The sequence below is a fragment of the Gouania willdenowi genome, chromosome 15, assembly GCF_900634775.1.
Source record: "Gouania willdenowi chromosome 15, fGouWil2.1, whole genome shotgun sequence".
Taxonomy (NCBI): domain Eukaryota; kingdom Metazoa; phylum Chordata; class Actinopteri; order Blenniiformes; family Gobiesocidae; genus Gouania; species Gouania willdenowi.
The window spans coordinates 25076163-25100510 of NC_041058.1; the positions used below are offsets into that span (position 1 = coordinate 25076163).

The 24348-nt window shown below is 37.5% G+C and overlaps 1 protein-coding gene across 1 annotated transcript; it reads right to left on the bottom strand.

The window, feature by feature from the left end:
* Nucleotides 1–504: 504 nt before the first annotated feature.
* LOC114476808 (monoacylglycerol lipase ABHD12) lies at nucleotides 505–15807 on the bottom strand. The gene is given in 14 exon segments (XM_074783829.1): nucleotides 505–1203; nucleotides 1295–1356; nucleotides 1358–1417; nucleotides 3178–3256; nucleotides 3351–3433; nucleotides 3525–3604; nucleotides 3702–3739; nucleotides 6186–6315; nucleotides 6586–6631; nucleotides 6736–6766; nucleotides 6869–6988; nucleotides 7101–7206; nucleotides 7288–7403; nucleotides 15604–15807. Coding segments are annotated over 14 exon segments (1065 nt in total). The 5' UTR covers nucleotides 15696–15807; the 3' UTR covers nucleotides 505–1181.
* Nucleotides 15808–24348: the final 8541 nt, after the last annotated feature.

Genomic DNA, 24348 nt, shown 5'->3' on the forward strand with positions numbered 1-24348 from the left:
GTAGCTTACAGACACAATCTAGCATTAATTAAGTGATGTAATCTTTAAAGACAATGTAAATTATTTATTTAAAAGCTATGACTTTGTACTGTTACGGATACTTTGGTTAAATGATCAAACTTGTGATTATTTAAGTTCGGTTAAAAACAAGTCATGTGTAGTGTAAATTTTGTCGACTAACATTTTTTTTTGTCATAGTTTTTTCAACTACATTTTTTTTAGTGACAATTACTAATCAAACAAATAAATGTGAATTAAAACGAAATAAAAATGTATTGATATTTTCCTTAACTAATGAAAACGTATAATTTTGTCACATGGGACAAAATCCAATCAGAACTCATGTGATCTTATGCATTGATTACATCACTTATGTCTGTGTGTATTTGCAAACGTTATCATCCCATATCAGTTAATAAATGGCAATTGAATTTTATTTATTTTTCAAAATTGCATAAACTCGTCGACTTTATCTGTAACGGATTTAGGCGACAACAATCCTAATGTCATTTAGTTCAATTCAACTTTATTTATTTTGCACTAATTAAGTCATCTCAATTGCGCTATCAAAATATACAATTCATAATAAAGAGGACAAAAATCCCAACAAATCCACATGAACAAGCATAAGCGACAGGGGGAAGAAAAACCTCCCTTCTAACAGGTCTCTAAACTATAACCAAAACAGTCCTGATGACTACATTTTCACAAAAACAAAGTTGCATTTTAGTCAAAAGACAAAGACTAAATGACATTTCGCTGCTATCTTTAGATCTAATCCCAGTATGGACCATTAACTCTCTTTAAAACACACAAAATGATTATTTTCAAAAGACAATAAAATCTAAAAATTTGCACATTTGGCAACTTTGTAGCAAATATCTTTTTATTCTTTGAAACCGAACAACAGTCAATGTCTGAAAAGTATAAAAAAAAGTATAAAATCTGGAGTATAATTGTCAAACAATCAAAACTGGTTAGAGTAAAAATACTAATTTGTGCAATCAATGGAGTATAAAGTACAAATATCAGATTCATTACAATCAAAATTCTGCATTTAATAAAACAATCAAATATCAAGCAAAATCGTGCTTTAAGTGGTTCTTCTTCTTCTTGTTCTCTTCTCTCTTGTTCTTCTTCTTGTTCTTCTTCTTGTTCTTCTTCTTCTTCTTCTTCCACGTTTACAATGACATCACAAACTCCCTGTAGAAAAGACAGAGTTTGGAATGTTCAAAAAGATAAGACAGATCAGCCAAGTATCAGTTGGTTAATATTGGTCTAAAGCGTTCCTCACTTTATGATGCTAGGCAACCGGGGGTCTCTGTATAAACCATTGTGTATATATCCCAGGGATCCCATCAAATATTACCAGCTTCACTCGCTCAGCATTCTGGGCTTTCACTGCTACATCACGCATCTGAGAGGGGAAAGAAAGTTACTCAGACTGGAAACCTTGCCATAATGGATTTCTGTAAATCACATAAAAACTCAGCATTGATTAAAATATTGTTTCCTTCAGTTAATAGGTCTAATGCAATAGGTATACTTAGTATGTTTGTTTCTTTTTCATTTTTTGTGGTAAAGCTATTTTAAGTGTCATGATAGGGTTTATTAAACGCTTCATGCATGCAAATTAGGAGTGTGACAATATCTCGATACGGAGATATATCGCAATATTTTTTCGCAGAATTGATTATTGATATGCTCGCGCTAAATATCAATTTAAAAAATAACATTTTTTGGGGGGGATTTAAGATTTATTTTATTATTTTATTACGTTTTTCTGCTTTTTCACTAAAATGTGCAGGTAGGTCTTCACAGACATTTTGTCACTGTAACCATTTTTTTAGTTTACTGGAAAATTGCACTATAATGGTGTCACTGGTAAGAAAGACCCTATTTTTGGTTCATAGAAAGCACTATTAGAGATACTTATTCGTTTACATTGGTATGTTGACACTTATTTACAGAAATGTTGCACTAAAATAGTGTCACTGTTCATTATAGTCTTTCAGAGATATAAAATTAAAATTGTATTTTTTCACTTATTTTTTATTTTTTTTCTTGTTATGTCATAGATTATCGTAGATTGATTTCTGACCAATATATTGATAATCGCAGTATCGTCATATTGTGAGATAATCGTTATTGCGAGGTTTGTATCATGTATGGTATCGTGAGATAACCAGAGGTTCCCACCCCTAACGTAAATATGGATGTAGTGGTTTTTTTTTTTAAGTACACTATTCATTTTCTTAAGTAAAGATGTAAACTATTTTGAAAACTTAAGAAAATGGATGGATCAGTAGCTTAAACGGACCTATATTTAATCTTTAAATGCAAGCCGAAAAATATTCAAATTCTCAATTTCTTTGAATGACAAAATTGTGCAATTTAACCTGAGATAACGAAAGTTACACTTACAACTTGTTAACATTTTATTTAAATCCCAAACAAAAAGAAGACAGTGGTTTCATGCAACGGATGTAAAATATTTCAAACAAAAAGTGCATTTAAAAAAAAAAGTATATCAACAAACTTCGTGCATATACTGCCTTGAAAAAAATACAAGACTTTGACCAATTAAAATAAATAAATAATAAGATTAAAAAATATATATATGTTTTTTTTTTTTTTTTTGCGCAGGAAAATGACGACTTTCCAAAAATATGTTAGCGATTTGAGAACCTCTGTGACAGGTAGTTTCTCTTGAGATAAGAGTGACAAAATAAAAATGTAGCAGCTGGTATAATGTTAAATACATTACAATTAAATGCAATATTATAATCTGCAACAGTTAATATTTTATTTTCCCTTGCCGCATTTGGATTTGTGTTTGCCAGCAACTCTTGAAGGCGTCTGTTTAACCGAACACAGCTTATATTGGTATTTAATTACACAGTAAAGCACCCATAAGTCGTGGGTTCATATGGAGCGTGAATACGTGGGCAGTTTGGATTAAAAGCCTTTTGGTTCATCTATTTAATTTTGATAAGTTAAACTCCACCATGTATGTTTACACAAGGTCTTAAACTTGTTTTGGTCTTCCTCTAATTAGAGCATGTGTTAAAATCTCTGACACACACACACACACACACACACACACACACACACACACACACACACACACACACACACACACAATTGATGTTGAATCAGGATAAGCTGCAGAAATACCTGCTGAACAAAATGAAGAGGAGCGATGTAGTCATCCTCTGAATGGAGAAAAAGAATGGGGCTCTTCATCTTCTTCAGACTGTATAAAAACAACAAATCCAAAAGAATTAAGCGGTTTTTTTCACAATGATTGCCATCATTTACTAATGAACTGCTGTTTAAAACACACTTACTTTGCTTCAGTGGGAAAGACAACCTTATTTTCTGCCCAAGGCTCTCGGAAAACATAACCAATCCCTGGATATGTCCAGTAATACTGTACATAGAAGGAGACATAGAAAAAGAAAGTGACGTAGAATATGTAGAGGTGTGACATGCATTTAATACAGTAAAAGTAGAAAGTTTACCCAAATGAAAGGATGAATATTCAACTTTTGACGAGCACTGTTAAATGCACCCTCCAGGATGACACCATCGAAAACCTCACCTGAAAAAACAAGGTGAAATTTGGGTTAAAATAAGATTCAAAAATTTTTTTTTAAAATTAAATCTGTTTGTTGAATTTGGCTGAGCGTTAAACCAACCTTGTTCTATTAGTTTGACTGCAGTGTTTGTGGAAACTCTGCAAACAGAAAGGCAGGAGGTACAGACCATCTATACGTCATATACAGGTCACCTCCACTAATACTTTTCTTTATTTGCTTTGATTCAATAACAATTTCTGTTCTGGCAAACCAAGATTCTAACAATTTTATTGAAATATATACTGTGTATATTTCTCAAGTAATTAATTTGGCCGATATATGGACTTTATGTTTCAAGATCAGCCATCGGCCAAAAAAAAAAAAATTATGATAATGTTTTTTTTTTTTTTTTTTACCATCACCAGCCCTCCCTAAGGAAGGGTGAGAAACACTTTATTATAGGGAGGATATAAAAAGAGAGGACAGTGTTACACCTAAGTGAGGGGGAAGGGAACAGGGACGAGAAACTCAAGGTAGAAAATGGACAGGGTGGGGAAGAGTTGATTAATTTAAAGTGAGAGTGAGATGTGATGTTGTAGTTGTGCATTTTGTGACAAGTGTGAAGCTTAGGTATAACGATGGTGGCTGTGAACAGAGGGAAGGAGTGAGTGGTTATACCTAAAGCAGGTATTTAGTTTAAACCGACTACTTACGCATTGTATATTGTTGCTACTTACCCGTCCTGTACTTTTTGTTTTACTTGGTTGTATACGGGTATATTTAAAGTTCAATAAATGTTAAGAGTTCTATTTAGTGTTGTGTTCAAGACAACACTATCCGAGACCAAGACTTGCCCGAGACCAGAATGCACCGAGACCAAGACAAGACCAAGACTTCCGGGAGCCGAGACCGAGTCAAGACCAGACCGAGACAAGCCTAGACCGAGACCATAAACCTTTTTTTAAAATTCAAAAATATATATAAATAAACTAAAATGATGACAAGGTTCGAGAGTTAAAAAACATCTCTGTTTAGTTTTAGTTTCTTTTTAATACATTTGACGGACAAAAAAGGTGCCTGCAAAAAATTAACTAAAATATTAAAACTACTACTGCTAGTGATAAATTCATAATTTTTCTACATATTATTATTATTATTATTATTATTATTATATTTTTATGTCAGCTGAATGTACAGCAAGTGTTTTAAAAGCATTTCTGCCAAGAAATAACATGGCTGGGTCACCTACACACCGCAGAGTGTTTCCTCTTTGCTGTGCTTTTACAAATGTATTATTAGTGGTTCGTGAAACCAAATTTCACAACAAGTTAGCGGACACGTTTAGCTCCCGCCTCTCTCTCCTGCTTGTGTGTGTGTGTGTGTGTGTGTCACACACGTCACTCAGTCACATTAATGAAGGTTGCGGTCATTATACGGGGTGGATTACATAATGAATAAAGGATTGTTTTTTCCCGTTCTTCTCCGTGTTATTATCACATTATAAAAAAGTTTAAAAATAGCAGGAATTAGTGCTGGTCTCGAACGGTCTTGAGGGAAAATCCCGAGTCCGAGACCTTTAAAATTTGGTCTCAAGACCGGTCTTGACTACTACAACATTGGTGTATTTAATTTCTAATATATACATTTACATCATATGAGTGTTTCAATTGTCTTTCATAATCAATGTGTTTTTTTAAAAAAAGTGTATAGCGGCCTCAAATACGGCTTCCAAAATTGGCTTTAGATATCGGCCATCGGCCTTTAAAAATCCCATATCGGTCGACCTCTAGTTCAATCTTATTCTTTTAAAAAAAAAAACCACTGATATTGTGGGTGAAATGTTGAACTGATTTAACGTGTGTAAAATCGTGTTCTGTCTTTTTTTCTAAATGGAAAAGCACTGCTGCACTCATCTGTATTAATTTAAAAGTGCTATACAAAACATTTCTAATTGGATTACTTAGGTTAAAAAAATGATCAAACACACAACGAGCCTAAAGTTACACTGGACAATTCACACACCCTTTCACTTCCATTTAAAGACTTGATTTAACCTGACATAAATAAATGTATTAGGACAGATGGAGGGAGGCTGAGAAAGAACCTGGAGAAAAGTCACTGAAACAAGGAGAGAACATGCAAACTCCACACAAAAAGGTCACAGGTGTCTTTTTTGCAGGGATGCAGAAGCGTTAACAACTACTGTACACCACAATGCAAAACTTAAACTCAATTTAAGTGAAATAGATTAATTATAAATACATGTATTGTTCAAAGTAAGATACAAACATATTTTGATAGTGATTTAGGCCATACTTGTTTGTTTGCTTGTTGAATACAAGTAATTTGTAATCTCACATCATCAGAATCAACTTTAATGGCCATGTAATGTATGTTACACACACGAGGAATTTGACTTGGTGAACTGTGCTCTCTTTAACAATGTAAACATTAAATAATAACAATCAAGTAGAAAAAACATAAACAGTAGGATAATATAACAACATAATAATAATAATAATAATAATAATAATAATAGTGCATAATATTAACCCAATCAACCAACATTACTGCTATTTGTGTTAGTGTTGTCGTCATACTGACCCTGTCCCCAGAGAGTGACCCCAGATGATGACCAGGCTGTTTCCACTGCGAGCTTTGACCCACTTGTACAAGAAGAGGACATCTGTGGTGAAACCGGCTTCAGTGGGTTCTCCAGTTGAGTCTCCAAACCCTGCAACAGTTTCACACATCAGCTTCAGATGATCCACCTCACTGCCACTAGGTGGCACTCACTAAGAGGATAAACACAGCACAGGCTGAACTAAACATGGCCTGATGTAGTAGTGGCTGCTCTACAGCAAACAAATGATCAAGCACAACTACATTAGTGACGTGAAATCAATGCAAGAGTGTTTTTGTATTACAATCAGTGTAAAGGCAAAGAAGCGCGCAGAGGCAAATATGCTGAAAAGACGAGTCATAAATCTCTGCGTGCACCAACCTCTGTAGTCAGGCACCAGCACATGGTAGCCCAGCGCGCTCAATACCTGTTGACACATGGTGCACATGATTATTTAACAGAATGGCTAAACCAAGGCTTTAGTGTCAGTGCTTTTAAAGATGAATTTGTTTGGTGTTGGTGATAACTCACTTTTGCCACTCCCACACGATGAGGTGCTGCTCTGTTTGAATGATTAAAAAGAAATGTGTCGATAACCTGCTGTATCCACTTCCAATATAGTGATGTGAATCTGTTGACTATCTACAGCTTAAGCAGCCAGTACCTTGTGCCTGTGTTCCCGTGAAGATATATGAAAACTGGACTTCCACTGTCTAAAGCCTTTTGGTACCATGCCAAGTCCTTCCCTTGTGCTTCTTCCCATTGACTTGCAGGAACTGTGTGCCTGTAAGGAAAAAAAAAAACATCTTAGAAAATATAAATAATAATGGGGTCGCTCTCCTCAGTCTTAACCCTTGAATAACTCAGGCAGAAGACTATGTTATACTCTCACTCACCAAACACCGAGGGAAATTCCTTCTTCTGATGTTAAGTACATGTTGATGGTGTGATTAAGGGAGAGATCAGCAGGTCGGCTCAGGTCTACAAAGAACGGCACCCTGACTACAAATAGAGAAAAGGTGGTTTGGAGTTTTTTGTTAAGATTTATGAGGACTGGAAAAGGCAGCCAATGTGCTTTCTTACTTCTGTGAGCGTAAACAAAGTGCTGGACTAATTGTGGGAGGATTTTCAGAGACACCGGCACCAGAATAAGGAGAATAAAAAGGCTCCAAAAAGCTTTCTTCAGCCACGGACGAGACCTGAAGAAAGCAGAAAAACAGAAAAAAAGCAATAAACATGGTAACTGTGACATTTGGGGGGCATTAGTAGTTCTTTTCCATAAAACAAAAAGGTGAGATCTAGTATAACTTATCTTATTTACTGCAACCCTAAGCAGGAGGCGGGCTATGTTGAGTGACAGGGGTTATTGCAATGGTAATAATTATTGGTAAAAGCAAGGATATAAATGGAGGACGTGAGCACTTCTTTAACAACCCTACTACCAGGGGGCTCTTCAGCAACCAGGCTGAAAATTTCAGTTAAATATTGAAATGTGTCCATAAGTTTAAAACTTAAAAGCAAGATTGTCCTAAATATTCCAAACAGTACAATGATTAGGGAAGTTGCGGAAAAATTACTTGCAAAAAATGTTCTAAACAATAAAGGGAAGTGATCTCAATAGTAAAATTGCACAAAACCATTTCTAAGAACCTGTTGTAATAACACATTTGGAATATAAGGCTTAACCAGACTCTATATCATCTCAAATGAATTAAATCAAAATGGCAGAACTAAAAAGAGAAGTTTCCCTAAAACTAATGAACATCAGGAAGTACAAAAATGTACTTTTAAGTTACCATGTCCAAAAAACAAGAACAATCTTAGACTTATTTGGTCTTATCTGATATTTAAAAGAAGGGTGCAGTTGTAACAATGTGTTTTTAGATTAAAACAATAATTTAACTTGTGAAAAAATGTACAGTTTATTTGAACCCACAGTTCTCCTGGTAAATTGTGTGTTTCAGAGCAAGGAGTTTTGCCTATTTCTACACACAAAGGGTGCTTCTCTCTGCATTCTAGATGATGACAGACTGTACTACTTTAGGGTTAATACATTCTGGTGTCTATAGAAAAATCGATCATGCAGAATTTACAACTTCACAATTCATATCAAACAAAAAGATTGAATTGACTTTATTTAAAAAACATATTCGTATGATAAGACGAACTGAATAATAACTAATACAGCAGTAGAAGACATTCACAGGGCCAACACATTTCTAAAGACAGCATAATACACATTTGTGCAGATCTTTGCTCTCCTTTGCTCTAAAGTGAGAAGGAGCACAATCAGTTAGGGAGAGAACCAGGCCAAATGTGCTGTGATTTACTACTAGGCTGTCCTTATTTAATGTGTACTGTACCTGTGTGAGCCGTAATTTGAAACCAAGTTATGCTTAGGGTCGTTCCTTGGCTTAATGCAAGTAGCTAAAACGTTATTGATATCTCGATCCGATATTGATATCAGATATCAGTCCGTTATCAGCAAAAAAGGAGTATCGACCTGCATCTAAAATCTCTGATAAAAGCAGTCCGTTCCACATTCCGCTCCAGCACTTCTAATAAATGGGTCAGTTTTTCTCATACCTATTGTTGCTGACTATTGTTCTTTGTTTGAGTTACATCACTTGATCAAGCCCTTTTTAACATTCCACACAACAACAGAAGTAATACAGGGCTCGACACTAACTTTTCCAGTGGTGGCACTGGTGCGATTAACTTTCTCAGTTGGTCGCACCAGCACAGAATTTGGTAGCACCAATTTTTGTTTTTTCAAGCCATGCATGCTGATGAATAGTTGACTTACCTGGCGTACCGTAGTTGAAGTAAAGATTGACAGTGACTCGAGATATGATAATTGCAAAATGTTTTAATGTTTTAGTGTCAATATCGAGTTTTCAAGCAGTGTCTGAAATAACAGGTCATTTCTTTTACATCATTTTAAAAGATGTAACAAAAATGTTTTAAATACCAGCAAAGCATAACAACAGGTTACATGTTTTTTTATTTTTATATTGCAGAAAGGCTGTACTTGAATTAACTTAAACAGTAACATAACCAACTTAGCATCTGCATTGCTTCACGCCATGGATTTCAATTCTGAGAGGCTCTTAAAGTGGGGTCTCCTAACCCTCTTTCCCTGGGAGAACCACAGCTGAACATCTGGCCTGGCATCATAGTGCATCAGTACTGGCCCCTCATTGCTGATTCTGATGAGGTCCTCCTCTTTGGTGTGGAATCGTGTATGCGCTGCGCGTGTACGCTCTCCGCTCAGCGCGCACACTGGAAAAATAGTCGCATTTGCGACCAATTTAGTCGTAGTCTCGAGCCCTGTAATAGACGTATGTTTAATTTGCTCTGATATCGTATTGGATCAAAATCGTATCAGCCAGTCACTAGTTTTTACATAAAGTTTTTTTCCCTAGTATGACATATATGCAAACTGACTTTTTAAAATTTTTTAAAGGAAACTAAAGCTCCATTTACAGAAGCAGAAGCATTACACTTCTCTCTAGCATTGATGATGTATTTAAAATTAAACAAACAGTTAAATGCAGACCATCAGACATGCACCTGGATCAGAGGAACAGACACTTTAACTGTGATGGTGTGTGTGTGTGTGTGTGTGTGTTTGCCTGCTTTACATAGAAAAAGCAGACTGCAGCAGCATGCTTGTCTGGCTCAGACTAGTGTCTGAAAGCCTCTGCACGTAAACGACTCGTTCAAGCGCGTTCTGCTGCTCAAATGATGGCAGAGCGTGTCGGCTAACACTGTACACGTCTCACTCTTAACGTCTCCTTGTGTTTGTTGTTTGATAAGTGTAAAATATGCAACCAATCAGAAGCTGTCTGAGAGAGGAAAAACAAATGTACTTTCATTCTCTGCTCATCTCTCGACACTTCTCAAAGCCAATGTTCGCAGACGTTTCTGACAGTGATGTATTTTGCTTTCCGGTACGTTCATGTGATGACGTTTACATCACAGCACTGTGCAAAGCTGTTAACACCGGCCTGTCTTTGTCTTTCTTTAACCAGCTGACACCGGTTTGTCATCTCATAACTTGGGTTGTATGGTCAAACTATGCTGGCTGTGTATGATGTTTTCAAAGCAACAGATGAGTTTTAAGTCCTCATCTGATGCCACTGAAATACTTTGGACTGGGTCATTGTTCTGGTAATACCAGAAGGCAAAGAGAAGCTCCTGTCTCTACAATGACCAGTGTTTCTACAGCCATGTCACATTGTGCCATGAAAATAACTACATTATGTATATATATATATATATATATATATATATATATATTTCGGAATGCTTTATTACAATTTCCTACACTCAGTCTTAATTGATCAAAAACACAACTGAATTAATGAGGAATTGAATCAGAATTTGCATCAAACCAAATCATACTTTAAATAAGTCCCTTAGAGCTGCTTAGATTTAACACAATACAAGACAAGCATTAGTTTATAGTCAGTGAGTATTTACTTCCACCAGCAAGGCTTGTCTGCCCTTTTTATTAAAGCTGATGTCAGAAGTTTCTGAGAAACGCCTCAATGTCCCGCTCTAAACAGCTCCACTTCCTCCTACTGCCTCTCCAAATCTACCAGGAGCCATGCCCCTACTTTTCTGCATATGCATCGTGGAACATAATGAAGTTGCATCGGGTCGCATTGATATGGGTCTATATCATCATATTTACCTGTTTGCTGTTGTGACGCGCGGCCTTTTCCGGCCTTTGCCGTTTCCGTGCACAGTTCCGCATTCACTTTGATTGACAGTCTCTGCAATTGTTTCCATTTGTATAATAATGTATATGAAATATTTCATATTCATATACATCATATACATATACGTCAGTAGACCTTTTACTATGGTCTACTGACATCCTCAGTAGACCATAGTAAAAGACTAGTTAGGTATTTTTTTGCATTTCAAAAGAATGATACATAAACACAGATTTCTCAGAAACTCCGGGCATCAGCTTTAAGGGTGTAAGAAATCGATTCGGTGATATATAGCAATTCTTCACCGCGCGATCATCTTATCGATCCAAAAAAAATAAATGTCCAAATTGATTTTTTTTTATCATGTTTTTTAACAAAAAAAACATCTAATTGCACTAACATATACAATGCATAGCACGTAAACGCCCTGTCACTAGGTGTCAGTGAACAATATTAGACCTTGTTAAACTACCTCACTGCTCAATGCATTTTAGCGTGGAAGTTGATTGCACTTTATTTTCATAAAACATCCTGGGCACTTTTATAGACGTAGGATACGTTTTTTTCTTTTTAACTGAACAGAATTAGAATCTGTTGTAGAAGCAAAAGTTAAACTTTATTGAAAAATTGAATTTGACAGTTAGTCATACCACTTGTTTTTGATATTGGTCTTGAATTAAGTTAGTTAATTAAGTCAGTCACCATTTACTTGTTCTTGCCAGTTTAAAAACATAAAATAAATTGCCTTTCATATAATTTTGTACTTGTAAAGGTGAAATTTGTAATTATCGATATGGCAATATATCGTGATGTATATCGTATTGTTTAGTATTGGGATGTATTGTAGTGTGACATGCAAATCATATCATATTGTGGGGTGGTAGTCGCCCCGATGGTATCTCTCATTGTGTTCTTGGGCAAGGCACTTCACCATCATTGCTTAGTATGAATGTAGTGTGTGAGTGAGTGTTTGTAGTGGTCACAGGGGCCGATGGCGCACTATGGCAGCCTCGCTTTCGTCAGTCTGCCTCAGGGCAGCTGTGGTTATAATAGTAGCTTACCACCACTAAGTGTGGAGTGAAAGAATAATGCCTTATTTCTGTAAAGCGCTTTGAGTGTCTATGATAAAGCGCAATATTAAATCCAAAGCATTATTATTATTATTATCATTATTATCATATTGTCAAATTCATACAATGCACACCCCTACTTTTTATGCTAAATGATGTTCCTCACACCCCGAGTTTGAACGTTGGTAAAACTATGGTTTCTGTCCAGACTCATAAATGAAAATACTCTTTCGCCTCTTTTCCTTTTTGCATCTCAGCCAAAGTTTGGGATGACAGCCCAAGGGTGAAATGCATCAGGTGTGTGAAGAGGAACATAAGGTTATATCGATGACTTTGTGCTGTAAAATAAACTGATGTGTTAGATTTTCAATCAGTTTAGCTGTGTTACACAGCCTTACTATGGAGGAGAATCCTACATTATCTAATCAGAAAAGCTGGCTGGCATTGAGTCCTCTGCTTATTGCCACTTAATGAACAATACATTCCTCCTCCTCAATTATCCATCAAATCTAGCAGAAGAGCACTTTAGCATCTCTCTAGTACACACGTGACTTTTTCCTCAAGCTGTCACAGCATCCAGAGAAAAACAGCTTAGTTTCATCTTTTAGATTTAAAAAAAAACAATTAAATTACACAACATAAATTACATACTACAACCTTATGTGGACACTTACTGTAATGAACTCATTAATTTGGTCAATACAGATGTATGTATGTATAAAGCTTAAGTGTTTTGACAATCTTACAGAAACATGATTCATGATTCCTGTCCAATATGTACATAGATGTTAAGTTTCAGATGCTGTACAACCCCCATTGTTGCGTCAAATCTGCATATGCCACAGATAAACTTACTTTTATGATGAATTGTTTAAGGTACAATTACATTAGATCTTTCTTTAATGCAAAAGGAAGACCAGGAGACCTTTTAATCTCACATAACAATGTTAGTGGAGTTTCCTAAATCCCCCATTAAAGGTTTAAATGACTCTAGTTGGCGTCTGTCCTGAAAGTACAAAGAAGGATTTGCACTGACCACCTACAACTGCAGAACTACAAGAAATTTAGTTGAATGCTTGATTTTTTAAACAGCTAAAATAAAATATTTTACTTATATACATTTGTTACAAATAAGAACTCTGATAAAAAAGAAAAAAGAAGTAAGATTTAAGTACCAGATTTTAGGGGTGTCCCGATCCGATATTGATATTGGATATCGGTCCGATATTAGCCTGAAAACGAATATTGGATATTTCAAATTTCCGAATTTTCCGATTTTAAAATTTAATTTAATTTTTTATTATTTATGATGGAGCCATTTCTTCATTTTATTGAATTGTAGAATACTGTAGATATTATGTTGAAGGTTAAAAATTATGTCACCAATTGGTTAATAATAAACTGTTGCTAACTATTGATCTCTGTTTGAGTAACATCACTTGATCAAGCCTTTTCTAACATTCCACACAACAAAATAAGTAATTATAATTTTTTGTTAAAGAAAACAGAGAGAGAAAAAAAAGTATGTATGATTTATTCTGATATCAGATCAATATCGGCATCATATCGGAAATGAAAAAGTTGCACCGGGACATCTCTACCACATTTTTACCTGTTTAAAGGACAAAAGACACTAAAAGTCATGTTGATACTAAATGCAAAAACACATCGTAAATAGTTCGTCCTCAAAATATTTTACAATATTATGTCCATCTTCACATTCAATTTTGCATTTAACTCTTAATTTACACACATCTCTGGTCTGATTTTCAGAGCATGACCAAATATGGATTGTGACGCAATTGGGAGGATCATACAAGGCTTCCTTCAGCTTCATCTCAGCCTGACGACCCCTACAGAGTTAGATAGTATCATCATTATTATCATTACACCAACTACTCTCAGACGCCTCCATACTGTGTAGCACTTATGTAATTAGACTTTTGTGAATGGCGTTTCTATATTTAAACTGAGCCTGATGCTCCTACAGCTGACAGCAGAGCTGCTGTTTGCTTGTGTGGAGAGTTTATTAAACAACTGTGGTAGGGGTGTTGCTGCCGGGCATAAAGCTCAACTGGGGTTCAGGCCCCCGGCCACTACTACATCCTCTTTCAAACACACACACACACACACACACAGCCCAAAGCAAGAAAAAATCATAGATTTTCATGCCATCCAAGGCAGTGTAACATGTGGGCGGATCACCACTCCACACACAGTAAGAGAGACAATCATACACAGACAATCATCATTAAATATAACTGTATGACTCCAATTAACCTCAGATAGAAATCATTACAATAAAGCCAGAATATAAAGTATATGAAAGCTCTATTCAAATGATGCTGTTAAATAATGAACTATTGCTTTTCAGCGTGGGATGAGATAGGGCTGTGCAAATAATCAAAATTAGATTACAATTTTGATTATTACACCAAACAATCACAAAATTAAAATAATCCAGAAAAAAATATTTAAAAAAACATATATATACAGTATATATAAATATTAATAAATTGTACGTTTTATTTGTTAAATAAAACAAACTTCCACAAATGTTGCATATATACAAAGAATAAAGCTAGGCACACTCCAATTATTAATACTAACTTTGAGTTTTTTAATCCATGCGCATGCGAGCTCCTCTGCCCCGCCCCAAAGCTAAAGCTAGCCTAGCCTGCAGGACAACATGTGGAAAGTTGTTGCTAGTGGTTTTGAAACATGGTAGTAAAAATGCTTGGTAAACAAGCAAGTCAATTTCTCTTACACTTTGGGTTTGATGATGAAAATCTAGAGCCGACATAAGCAACTGGCGGCCCGGGGGCCACATGCGGCCCTCGGTCTATTTTATGCGGCCCCAAAATCATATACAGATCACAAATTTAAGGATATTTCACTTAACTTTGACATGGAATAAAAACAATTTTCCATAAGTAGTCCATGATTCATATTTTGAGTAACTTAGCACTTCTGACAGAGGATTACTCAAAAAGTACACAGTAAAAGTACTCAATATTATTCATGCAAGTAGACTATGAAGTGCTAAGTTAATCAAAATATGAATCATGGACTACTTATGGAAAATTATCTTTTTATTCCACGTCAAAGTTGGGTGAATTATACTTAAATGTGTGATCTGTATATGATTTTGACAGAGGATTACTCAAAAAGTACACAGTAAAAGTACTCAATATTATTCATGCAAGTAGTCTATGAAGTGCTAAGTTAATCAAAATATGAATCATGAACTACTTATGGGAAAAAAGTTTGTTATTTTATGTCAAAGTTGGGTGAAATATACTTTATTGTTTTTTCTCTTTCAGCAGTTCTGCAGGGCGGGCTCATTGTGATTACCGTAATTGTTCGTATATTCGCGCACAAGAAAACAACGCGCGGCTGATTGGACCAGGCAAACGCGAACCACGGCTGGCTTGACCGCAGTCACTGATCAGTGATCAATAACTTCACCTGTCCTGACATGCTGGGCATATCAAGCAGTGAAAGGTTAGCACAATGGATGCACTGCGTCTGTTATTGTCTAGTAAAGATGAAACATTAGAGAAAGTGGTGCAGTAACTGTAAATAATGGTGAGGCAGTAACTCACGGAGCCTTAACTTTCTTCGGGCCTCTGGGCGGGTTTTGGACTCCACTGCTGTCCAAGGATGATTCATTGTGTTTACCAATCCTTCTCTTCATCTTTTAAAATCCACAGAACTTTCCTAAAGTCTTTTACGGTCTGTCTGGAATTATTCGGACTTTGAACATGTTTGATAAAGGTAAAACCATTGACTATAGTGGAAGGAGGTTCTTTAAGGTAGTACCACAGTGGTTTAGTTATTATTACCAGTCAGAATTAAAGAACAATGTGTTGCCACCTTAAAAAATGGAACAGCGTACTAAGTAGGCTAAACCCCAGCGAGCTGAATCTAAAGATGCTTGAAAGTTGTTGGTTTTTCAGCTGTTTTATGATGATATTATCTTTTTTATTATTTATTTTATCGTGATTTATATATAGTAAGGTTTTATTTCCCAAACTACTGAGGATGTTATTATAGATGGGTCAAATATCAACTCCAGCTTAAAAGCAGAGCCATCACTATAATATTATAACTGATTACTTAAAGAAGTGGATTGTTTTAATAATTTTTTTAATTGCAATTTTTGCACGTTTATATTTATAAGTAAAAGTCACTTTGGAGTTCTTACAGTTCTTCTGCTGTGTAAAGTTGCATTAACAACAGCACACAGTGTTTGGAACATGCACCCAGAACCAGTGGTGGCTCCTGACAAATTTCTCAGGGGGGTGGGGGGGGGGTAACTGTTCTTATGATGACTAAGGTACAGGGAAAAGTTACATCCAGGAGTGTTCAACCAATAAAATTAACTTGAAAATCAACAGAGAGATAAACTGTGAATCAGATTACCTTCAAATATCTTTGAACATGGACGGATTAATTTGCTTTACCAAAGGGGACTACATTTGAGTCAAAATCATTGACAGTATTTATTTAGTTCTTTAAAGTAGTTCTTTTAATTACAAATAGTTTATATAAATCCAAATAAAGGGGTCGTGCATTCAAGTTGCTCAACAATGCACAAACAATAGTGTATTTGCAGAAACAAAATACAGTATATGTACAGATTGCCATATCGGTAACAACATTTGAAAGATTTTGTGCAGCTTAACTCTCTTTAAGTGCAAATGAAAGTGCACGCATTCAACAGTGAGCTATAATGCTGCATTCACACCGGATGCGCCACAAAACGTTCGTGCTACCAGATTACATTCAAAGTCAATGGATAAACTTTGTATGTCCATCCATTGACATACAATGGTGGTTTATGTTTGTGAGAGGAGAAAAGTTTCACTGCCTCACCGAGTTGGATGTGTCGCTGGTGGGCGGTGCTTCGCTTCAAACGCGCATATGAAGCAAATGGGGTCAAAACCTGCAGAACATTTTTCTGCGGCAGACGTGTCCGGTACTGTAGAAGACGCGTTTGGTGTGAACGCGCACTTACAGTTATGGTGTGGTGCTGAGCGAACAGGTGCTCTGACCCCCTCTGTCAGATTCAAAGAATCTGGTAACTATATAGCCACAAATATTTTATTGTTGTGGGCAACTTGAAGCTCCAGATGCCACTGTAGCTGCCAAAGCAGTCACAGAAATCGGCGAAATTAGACTCAATGCAGCAAGCTAGCGGACACGCGTGCCCTAGCATGGCTACCAGCCCGGACAATGTGCTGTTTGCTATCCAAGCAATGAAGAGCGACTTCGTGCTAAGATTTGACAGGCTTTTTGAAGCAATCCAGGGGGTACAGGCTGAACTGAAAGTGGTGATGGTGCTTATAATTGGAGCTGAAAACAGAATCAGTGCTAGGACAACATTACATCTCTGCTAAACCAAAACACATCCATGAAAACGGTCATTGAGGAGCTGGTAAATAAGGTGGACGACTTGGAAAACCGCAGTTGCTGCTCAAACCTCTGTCTCATGGGCCTCCCGGAAGGGAAAGAAGGGACTGATTTGTGCACTTTTCTGGAGCAGCGGCTGCCCGAGGCGCTGGGCGCAGCTAACTGTCCTCCTCAACTGCTTAATGAAGCTGAAATGCGACCGGCGGCACAACCTCGAGGGTTAATAATGAAACTCCTGAACAGTGCTTGGAATAACGGCGTTTAAAATAACGGCGTTATGTAACAGCGTTTGTTTTTCAGTAACGGGGTAATCAAACTAATTACTTTTTACGCCGTTACAACGCCGTTATCGTTACTGAACGTTAAATGCAGTGCGTTACATGCATTGATTGAATAAACTGTTATCCGAAAGCAAGCCTGGCTTCTTACTCAGCTGTTGTGAGGAGGTGGGTTAAAAACAAGGTGAGCGATTATGATTGGCTAAGGCGACGTGCCAGCACACGCGACACACACACAACCACTACAGATTTGATGAAGCAGCAGAGATGGTGAGCGTGGAGCAGTCCGATGAAAAGTTGTAATTTTTAAGATGGAGATACAAACACTACTTTAAATTAATTGTGGTCAAAGGCAAGAACGTACATGTGAAGTGTTCATTATATCCAGGAGAGAGGACTTTGTCGACATCTATTGTAAGCAACTCAAATTTAATGAAACACCTCACGACACACTCATCTAAAAAATATGAATTATTTGACATAGAGCAACTTTTTTTTTTTATTTAACAGTAATGCAAATAGTTACTTTCCTTGGTAATGAGTTACTTTTATTATAGAGTAATTCAGTTACTAACGCAGTTACTTTTTTGAACAAGTAGTGAGTAACTATAACTAATTACTTTTTTAAAGTAACGTTCCCAACGCTGGTCCTGAACTACATTGACAAAACACAAATTATGCGGGCTGCGAGGATGAAGGAACATCTACTTCTCGACAACCAAAGGAATATGCTCTTTCCAGACTTTTCTGCCGACCTACAGAAGCAAAGAAAGGCTTTTGACCAAGTGAATAAGGAGCTAGCATCTCTCTCCATTCCGGACCTCCAGTATGGGGTTGTTCACCCAACGCAGTCTCACTCCCAACTCGTCACATATCGACATAATAATGCCAAGGGTACCCCTTCGGCGCCACTATGTGACACTAAGGGTTCGTAAGCTTTTTTTCACCACAACTTTTCAAAATAAGATTCCTAACCCTAACCTAACCTAACCCTAACCATAAGTTAAGGGTAAATTTCTCACTACAAATCTCATAAAAATAATTGTTTCCACGGGCCTACCCCAAATAAGTGACGCAAAGGTACCCTCTCGAACATCGATATGTGACGAGTTGGGAGTGAAAATTTGTTGTTCACCCGGCGACGCTGCTCATTACACATGACAGAAGACGCCACTCTTTTGACACGGCAGCAGCAGCGGAGAAGTTTATACAGAAATTATGGGACGACAATCGTGAACCTGCAGGCAACTGAGGCAGTATGAGAGTCGCTCCTTTTTCATTAACACTTGGAACGTGAATAGGTTTATTATTAATGTTTGGTGGCTGTACGACACTAATTACATTACTTTCTTAGCACAGTGATTACTGTATTATGTGTTACCTACACACAACCAGTGGTATTAAGTACAGATTAAATTCTGATTTATTTTGGTTATAATGATTGTTGGACGGAGATGTTTGGGATAGAGGGTTGTCACTGTGGCTGCCAAGCTTGCTGTTCCTCATGACATCAGCGTGTGTGGACCAGCGTAGCCCTATGGCTGGGCTCCTTAGTGGGCTCTTTAGGATGTTTTCTTTGGGGTGGGTGGGTGTATTTCAGTTTGGAAAGTGCACTCAGTAGTGTCTCCAGGTTTTTCCTTGTTATTAGTGTGTTCCTCTATTTTTCTTTTATCTTGTTACTTTCTAAATTAGCAGCAGCCTCTTTAAGTTTAATCATCTTGAAATGATTTGTATTTCTACTTATGACCGGAACGTGAGAGGACTAATTAAAATCGTTAAATTAAAACAAGTTATGAGCAGGATTCGAGAGTTAAATTCAGGAGACACATTTAACTGCTGAGGATGTGATCAGGGTGAGAAGAAGATGGTCAGGTCAGGTGTTTTCTTCTTCCTTTAGCTCACATTCATGAGGGGTAGTCACTCTCATACATAAGTCAGTTCCTCTTGAGCTAATAAATGTAACTAAAGATTGTGCTGGCAGATATCTTAGTGTTCAATGTCGAATTATTTCAGGTGTCAGGTTAAATTTAGTAAATGTCTATGGGACAAACAATGATAACTCAGCATTTTACAGAAATCTTTTCCTGTCATTGGCTGCCCTGCCTGGTCATCTTATTATCCGGGGTGATTTCAATTGTGTGTTGCAGCCAGAGTTGGACAGATCCACAGGGATAGACACCTCACACCCACAGACAAGAAAAGAGCTGCTTCAGTGTATGGACATTTTTCATTTAATTGATGTGTGGAGAAGTAAGCACCCAAACCAGTTAACTTTCTCATGCTACTCTGGTTCCTACCAGACCTTTTCCAGAATCAATTATTACCTAGTTTCAGCAGGCTTATTATCCCTGAATAGTAATTGTTGGCATGATAGTATAATAATCTCAGATCATGCCTCAATTTCATTCCTGTTAAAATGTCCAAACATTGTATGTCATCCTCCTAGATGGCGGCTCCAGACAACTTGGCTTAGAGACCCTGAATTTATAGAATTTCTTGAAACACAAATAGTGGCAAGCCTTTAAAGCTTTTTTGAGAGGTCAAATGATACGTTTTACAAGTTTCAAACACAAAACTTACAGGGTGGAGCTGGAGCAGCTCAATAAATCAGAAAAACTGAAACTGAAATTCACCAAAATCCTTGCCAGCAGTTAATTGTAGAACTACATGAACGGAGAGCTAGATATAATGTTCTATCTGCAAAGGAAACAAAAAGTCTGATGAGGCTAAAACAGTCCTATTATGAACAAGGCTGAGAAGCTACTGGCTTGGTGAACATTTAATGGAGACACAACTTCTGACCCAAAAGAAATCAATTATACTTTCCCAGAATTTTACCATTCCTTATATAGCTCTGAGTATTCAGATTCAGCCTCACATTAACAAAAATAATTTTTGGACCAACTAGAATTTAATCCCCTAGAGAAGAAATTCTGGGCTCACTAGAGCTTGACCTCGGGACACAGGAAGTGTCTGAGGCTATAAGTAGCTTGAACTGGGGGAAAAGTCCCGGACCTGATGAAATTTCTGTGGAAATGTATAAAATGTGTAAGTCTAAACTAATACTACCTCTGCTAGATATGTACTGTCAGTACTGAGAACCATTTGATAAAGGATCCTTCCTCCCGTGCTCAACACTGCTGTTATAACATTATTACTTAAACCTGGAAAGTCCTCAACTCAGTGTAGATCGTATAGGCCAATATCTGTTCTGTCTCTGGACTCAGAAAAAGCCTTTGACAGAATAGAATGACAAAACACTTTTGAAGTTCTTAAGAGTTTTTTTTTCAGGCAAATTTCTCAGATGGGTGCAGCTTTTCTACTCTAACCCAGAAGCTGACATTTTTACCAACGGGTTCACATCAACCCCATTTAAGCTCAAATGAAGAACAAGAAGGGGTTGTCCCCTGTCTCCTCTTTTATTCACTCTGGCTGTTGAGCCACTAGCTATGTTTATTTGTAAACATGTTTGTATATCAGGAATAAAAGTGGGTGGTATGGAGCATCGAATCGCCTTTTATGCTGATGATGTAATGTTATTTTGCTCAAACCGGCAACAAACTTTACCTGCATTACTTGACTTATTACACACCTTCGGTACATTTTCAGGATACAAAAGGAACAAAAATAAATCTGTAATATTGTTTTTGGCGTAAAATGAAAGGCTTAACCCTCCGATTTCAACCCCATTTGTGGTATCGAAGCAAGAATTTACTTATCTACTGTAGGTGCTAAAATCACTCCCACTATTAACAAAATTATTCAAGCAAATTATAACCCCCTTAAAGAGGCAGTAGTGCAGCTTATAAACAGGTGAAACAACAAACCATATCCTTAATTGGACGCATCAATATTTGAAAAATGACAATTTTGCCAAAATTTTTGTACTTCTTTCAAGCAATACCTCTTTCTCCACAACCCTCCTTTTCCAAGTGCTAAAAAAAAAACAAAAAACAAACGTCCAAGACGTTTAATGACGGAGGCAAACTTCAATTACCAAATCTGTTCTCAGGTTAGAGCGGCTATGTTCTATTTTGTTAATAATGAACCCCCATCGTGGGTTGTTATGTTATCCCAGTCAATTACAATTCCTATTAACTTATATATGTACTCTGAGGATAGGAAAAACCTATCCACAGAAAAACAAACTTTCCTTCTTGAGGGAGACCATATTGGTATGGTACAGTGTTCTTGCTCACATAGGGGAGGAAAAACCGTGATCTCATTTTACATCACTTTTTGGTAACGATAACTTTCGACCAGGCAGGGCAGACCCTGGATTTTAATTTTGGGCTGATGAGAGTGCAACGAAAGTGTCAGACCTGTACAAGAATAATAAATTAATGTCATTTCAGGAACTTCAAGTAACTTACAATATTCCTAAAAAGCACTTTTTCAAATATCTTCAGCTCAGGAGTTTTATAATGTCTCGGCAAAATAATAGCCTATAGCTTCCATGTTTAACTACCCTTGAGAATATTATTTTAAATAATCTTCATTCTAAGGGACAGTTGTCTTTACTGTATAACTTGTTCATAAATGAGTGCAAAGAATCCTCAGAAAACATTTTGGAAAAGTGATTTACAGACCAATTTAACAGATGAGGAGGGGTCAGTTGCTTGTTCCTTAGTTCAAACTCAAAAAGTTAATACACACTCCAAATTATTACAGTATGAATGGATTACCAGACAGTACATCAAACGCCAGCCAAGCTGCCTCTCTTTAACTAAATGTGGTGTCTACAAGGGGTCTTTGTTTCATTGCATGTGGGAGTGACCATTAGTTATATGCTTCTGGGATAAGGTGTTGGATCTGTGCAGACAAATTATTAGTGAAAAGGTGCCTCTTAACTCTAAACTGTGTATTTTTTTATATCTATCCTGAAATTTTCTTACTCTTAAACAATGTCAATTATTGACTCAATGTATCTTTCCTGGAGGCAAAACGATGCATCGCTCGCTGGTGAAAGGAAACAGAAATCTGTGGTGTCTCTCTGTGCAGGTTTAAAGGAATGACTCTCTTTCTGGCTCTTGAAAGGATAAGCATTTTTTCAAAAAACAAACTTGACACATTTTCGAAGATCTGGACTATTTTCTACAACTTCCTGGAGAGTAATGACATACATAATGAGGTTTGGACTGATGAACAGACTTGATTGTTAGTAGAGATGCTGTTGTTAATTGTTTTGGTTTGTTTTTCTCTCTTTTCTTTTTTGGTTCTTATAATGTGTGTATTGAATTGCTGTAGATTGTTCTTTTCTTATAAAATACAATGAAGAGATGGTAAATACAAAAAACAGTGAACTATAAATACAAATATAATATCTGGCCAATTGTATAGATTTGCAAAAACAAACATATTGCCTGAAAGCAGCATTTCAATGAAAATATAACTATTAAAAACCAACATCATCAGTTACATCACAGACATTTTTAACACCTCACTGGAGACATGCACCGTACCAGCCTGTTTTAAGGCCTCCACCATCGTTCCTGTCCCTAAAAAGCTGAGGATCACAGGACTTAATGACTACAGACCCATCGCTCTGACATCTGTGGTCATGAAGTCCTTTGAACGCCTCATGCTCTCCCACATCAAGGACATCACCGACCCCCACCTGGACCCCCTGCAGTTTGCCTATAGATCCAACAGGTCAGTAGACGATGCTGTAAACCTGGCTCTCCACTTCATCCTCCAGCACCTGGACTCCCCAGGCTCCTACGCCAGGATCCTGTTTGTGGACTTCAGCTCTGCTTTTAATACAATAATCCCAGCTCTCCTTCAGGACAAGCTTTCCCAGCTGAATGTGCCAGACTCCACCTGCAGGTGGATCACAGACTTCCTGTCTGACAGGAAGCAGCACGTGAAGCTGGGAAAAACCATCTCTGCTCCCCGGACCATCAGCACTGGATCTCCTCAGGGCTGTGTTCTTTCTCCTCTGCTCTTCTCCCTGTACACCAACAGCTGCACCTCCTCTCACCAGTCGGTCAAACTCCTGAAGTTTGCAGACGACACGACCATCATCGGTCTCATCGCTGATGGAGACGAGTCCGACTACAGGTGGGAGACAGACCGGCTGGTGTCCTGGTGCAGCCAGAACAACCTGGAGCTCAATGCTTTAAAGACAGTGGAGATGATAGCAGACTTCAGGAAGAACCCAGCCCCCCTCACCCCCCTCACCCTGGGAGACTCTACAGTGAGCTCTGTAGAGTACTTCTGCTTCCTGGGGACCATCATCACTCAGGACCTCAAGTGGGAGCTGAACATCAGCTCCCTTATCAAAAAAGCTCAGCAGAGGATGTACTTTCTGCGGCAGCTGAAGAAGTTCAGTCTGCCAACAAAGATGATGGTGAACTTCTACAGCTCCATCATCCAGTCTATCCTCTGCTCCTCCATCACCATCTGGTACGCTGCAACTACGGCCAAGGACAAGGCCAGACTGCAGCGTATCATCCACTCTGCAGAGAAGGTCATCGGCTGCAATCTGCCCTCCCTCCAGGACCTGTACGCCTCCAGGATTTTGAGGCGTGCAGGAAAGATTGTGGCCGACCCCTCCCACCCCGGTCATAAACTGTTTCAATCTCTCCCTTCTGGTAGGAGGTTTCGGTCCATCAGGACCAGAACCTCCAGACACAAAAACAGCTTCTTTCCCTCTGC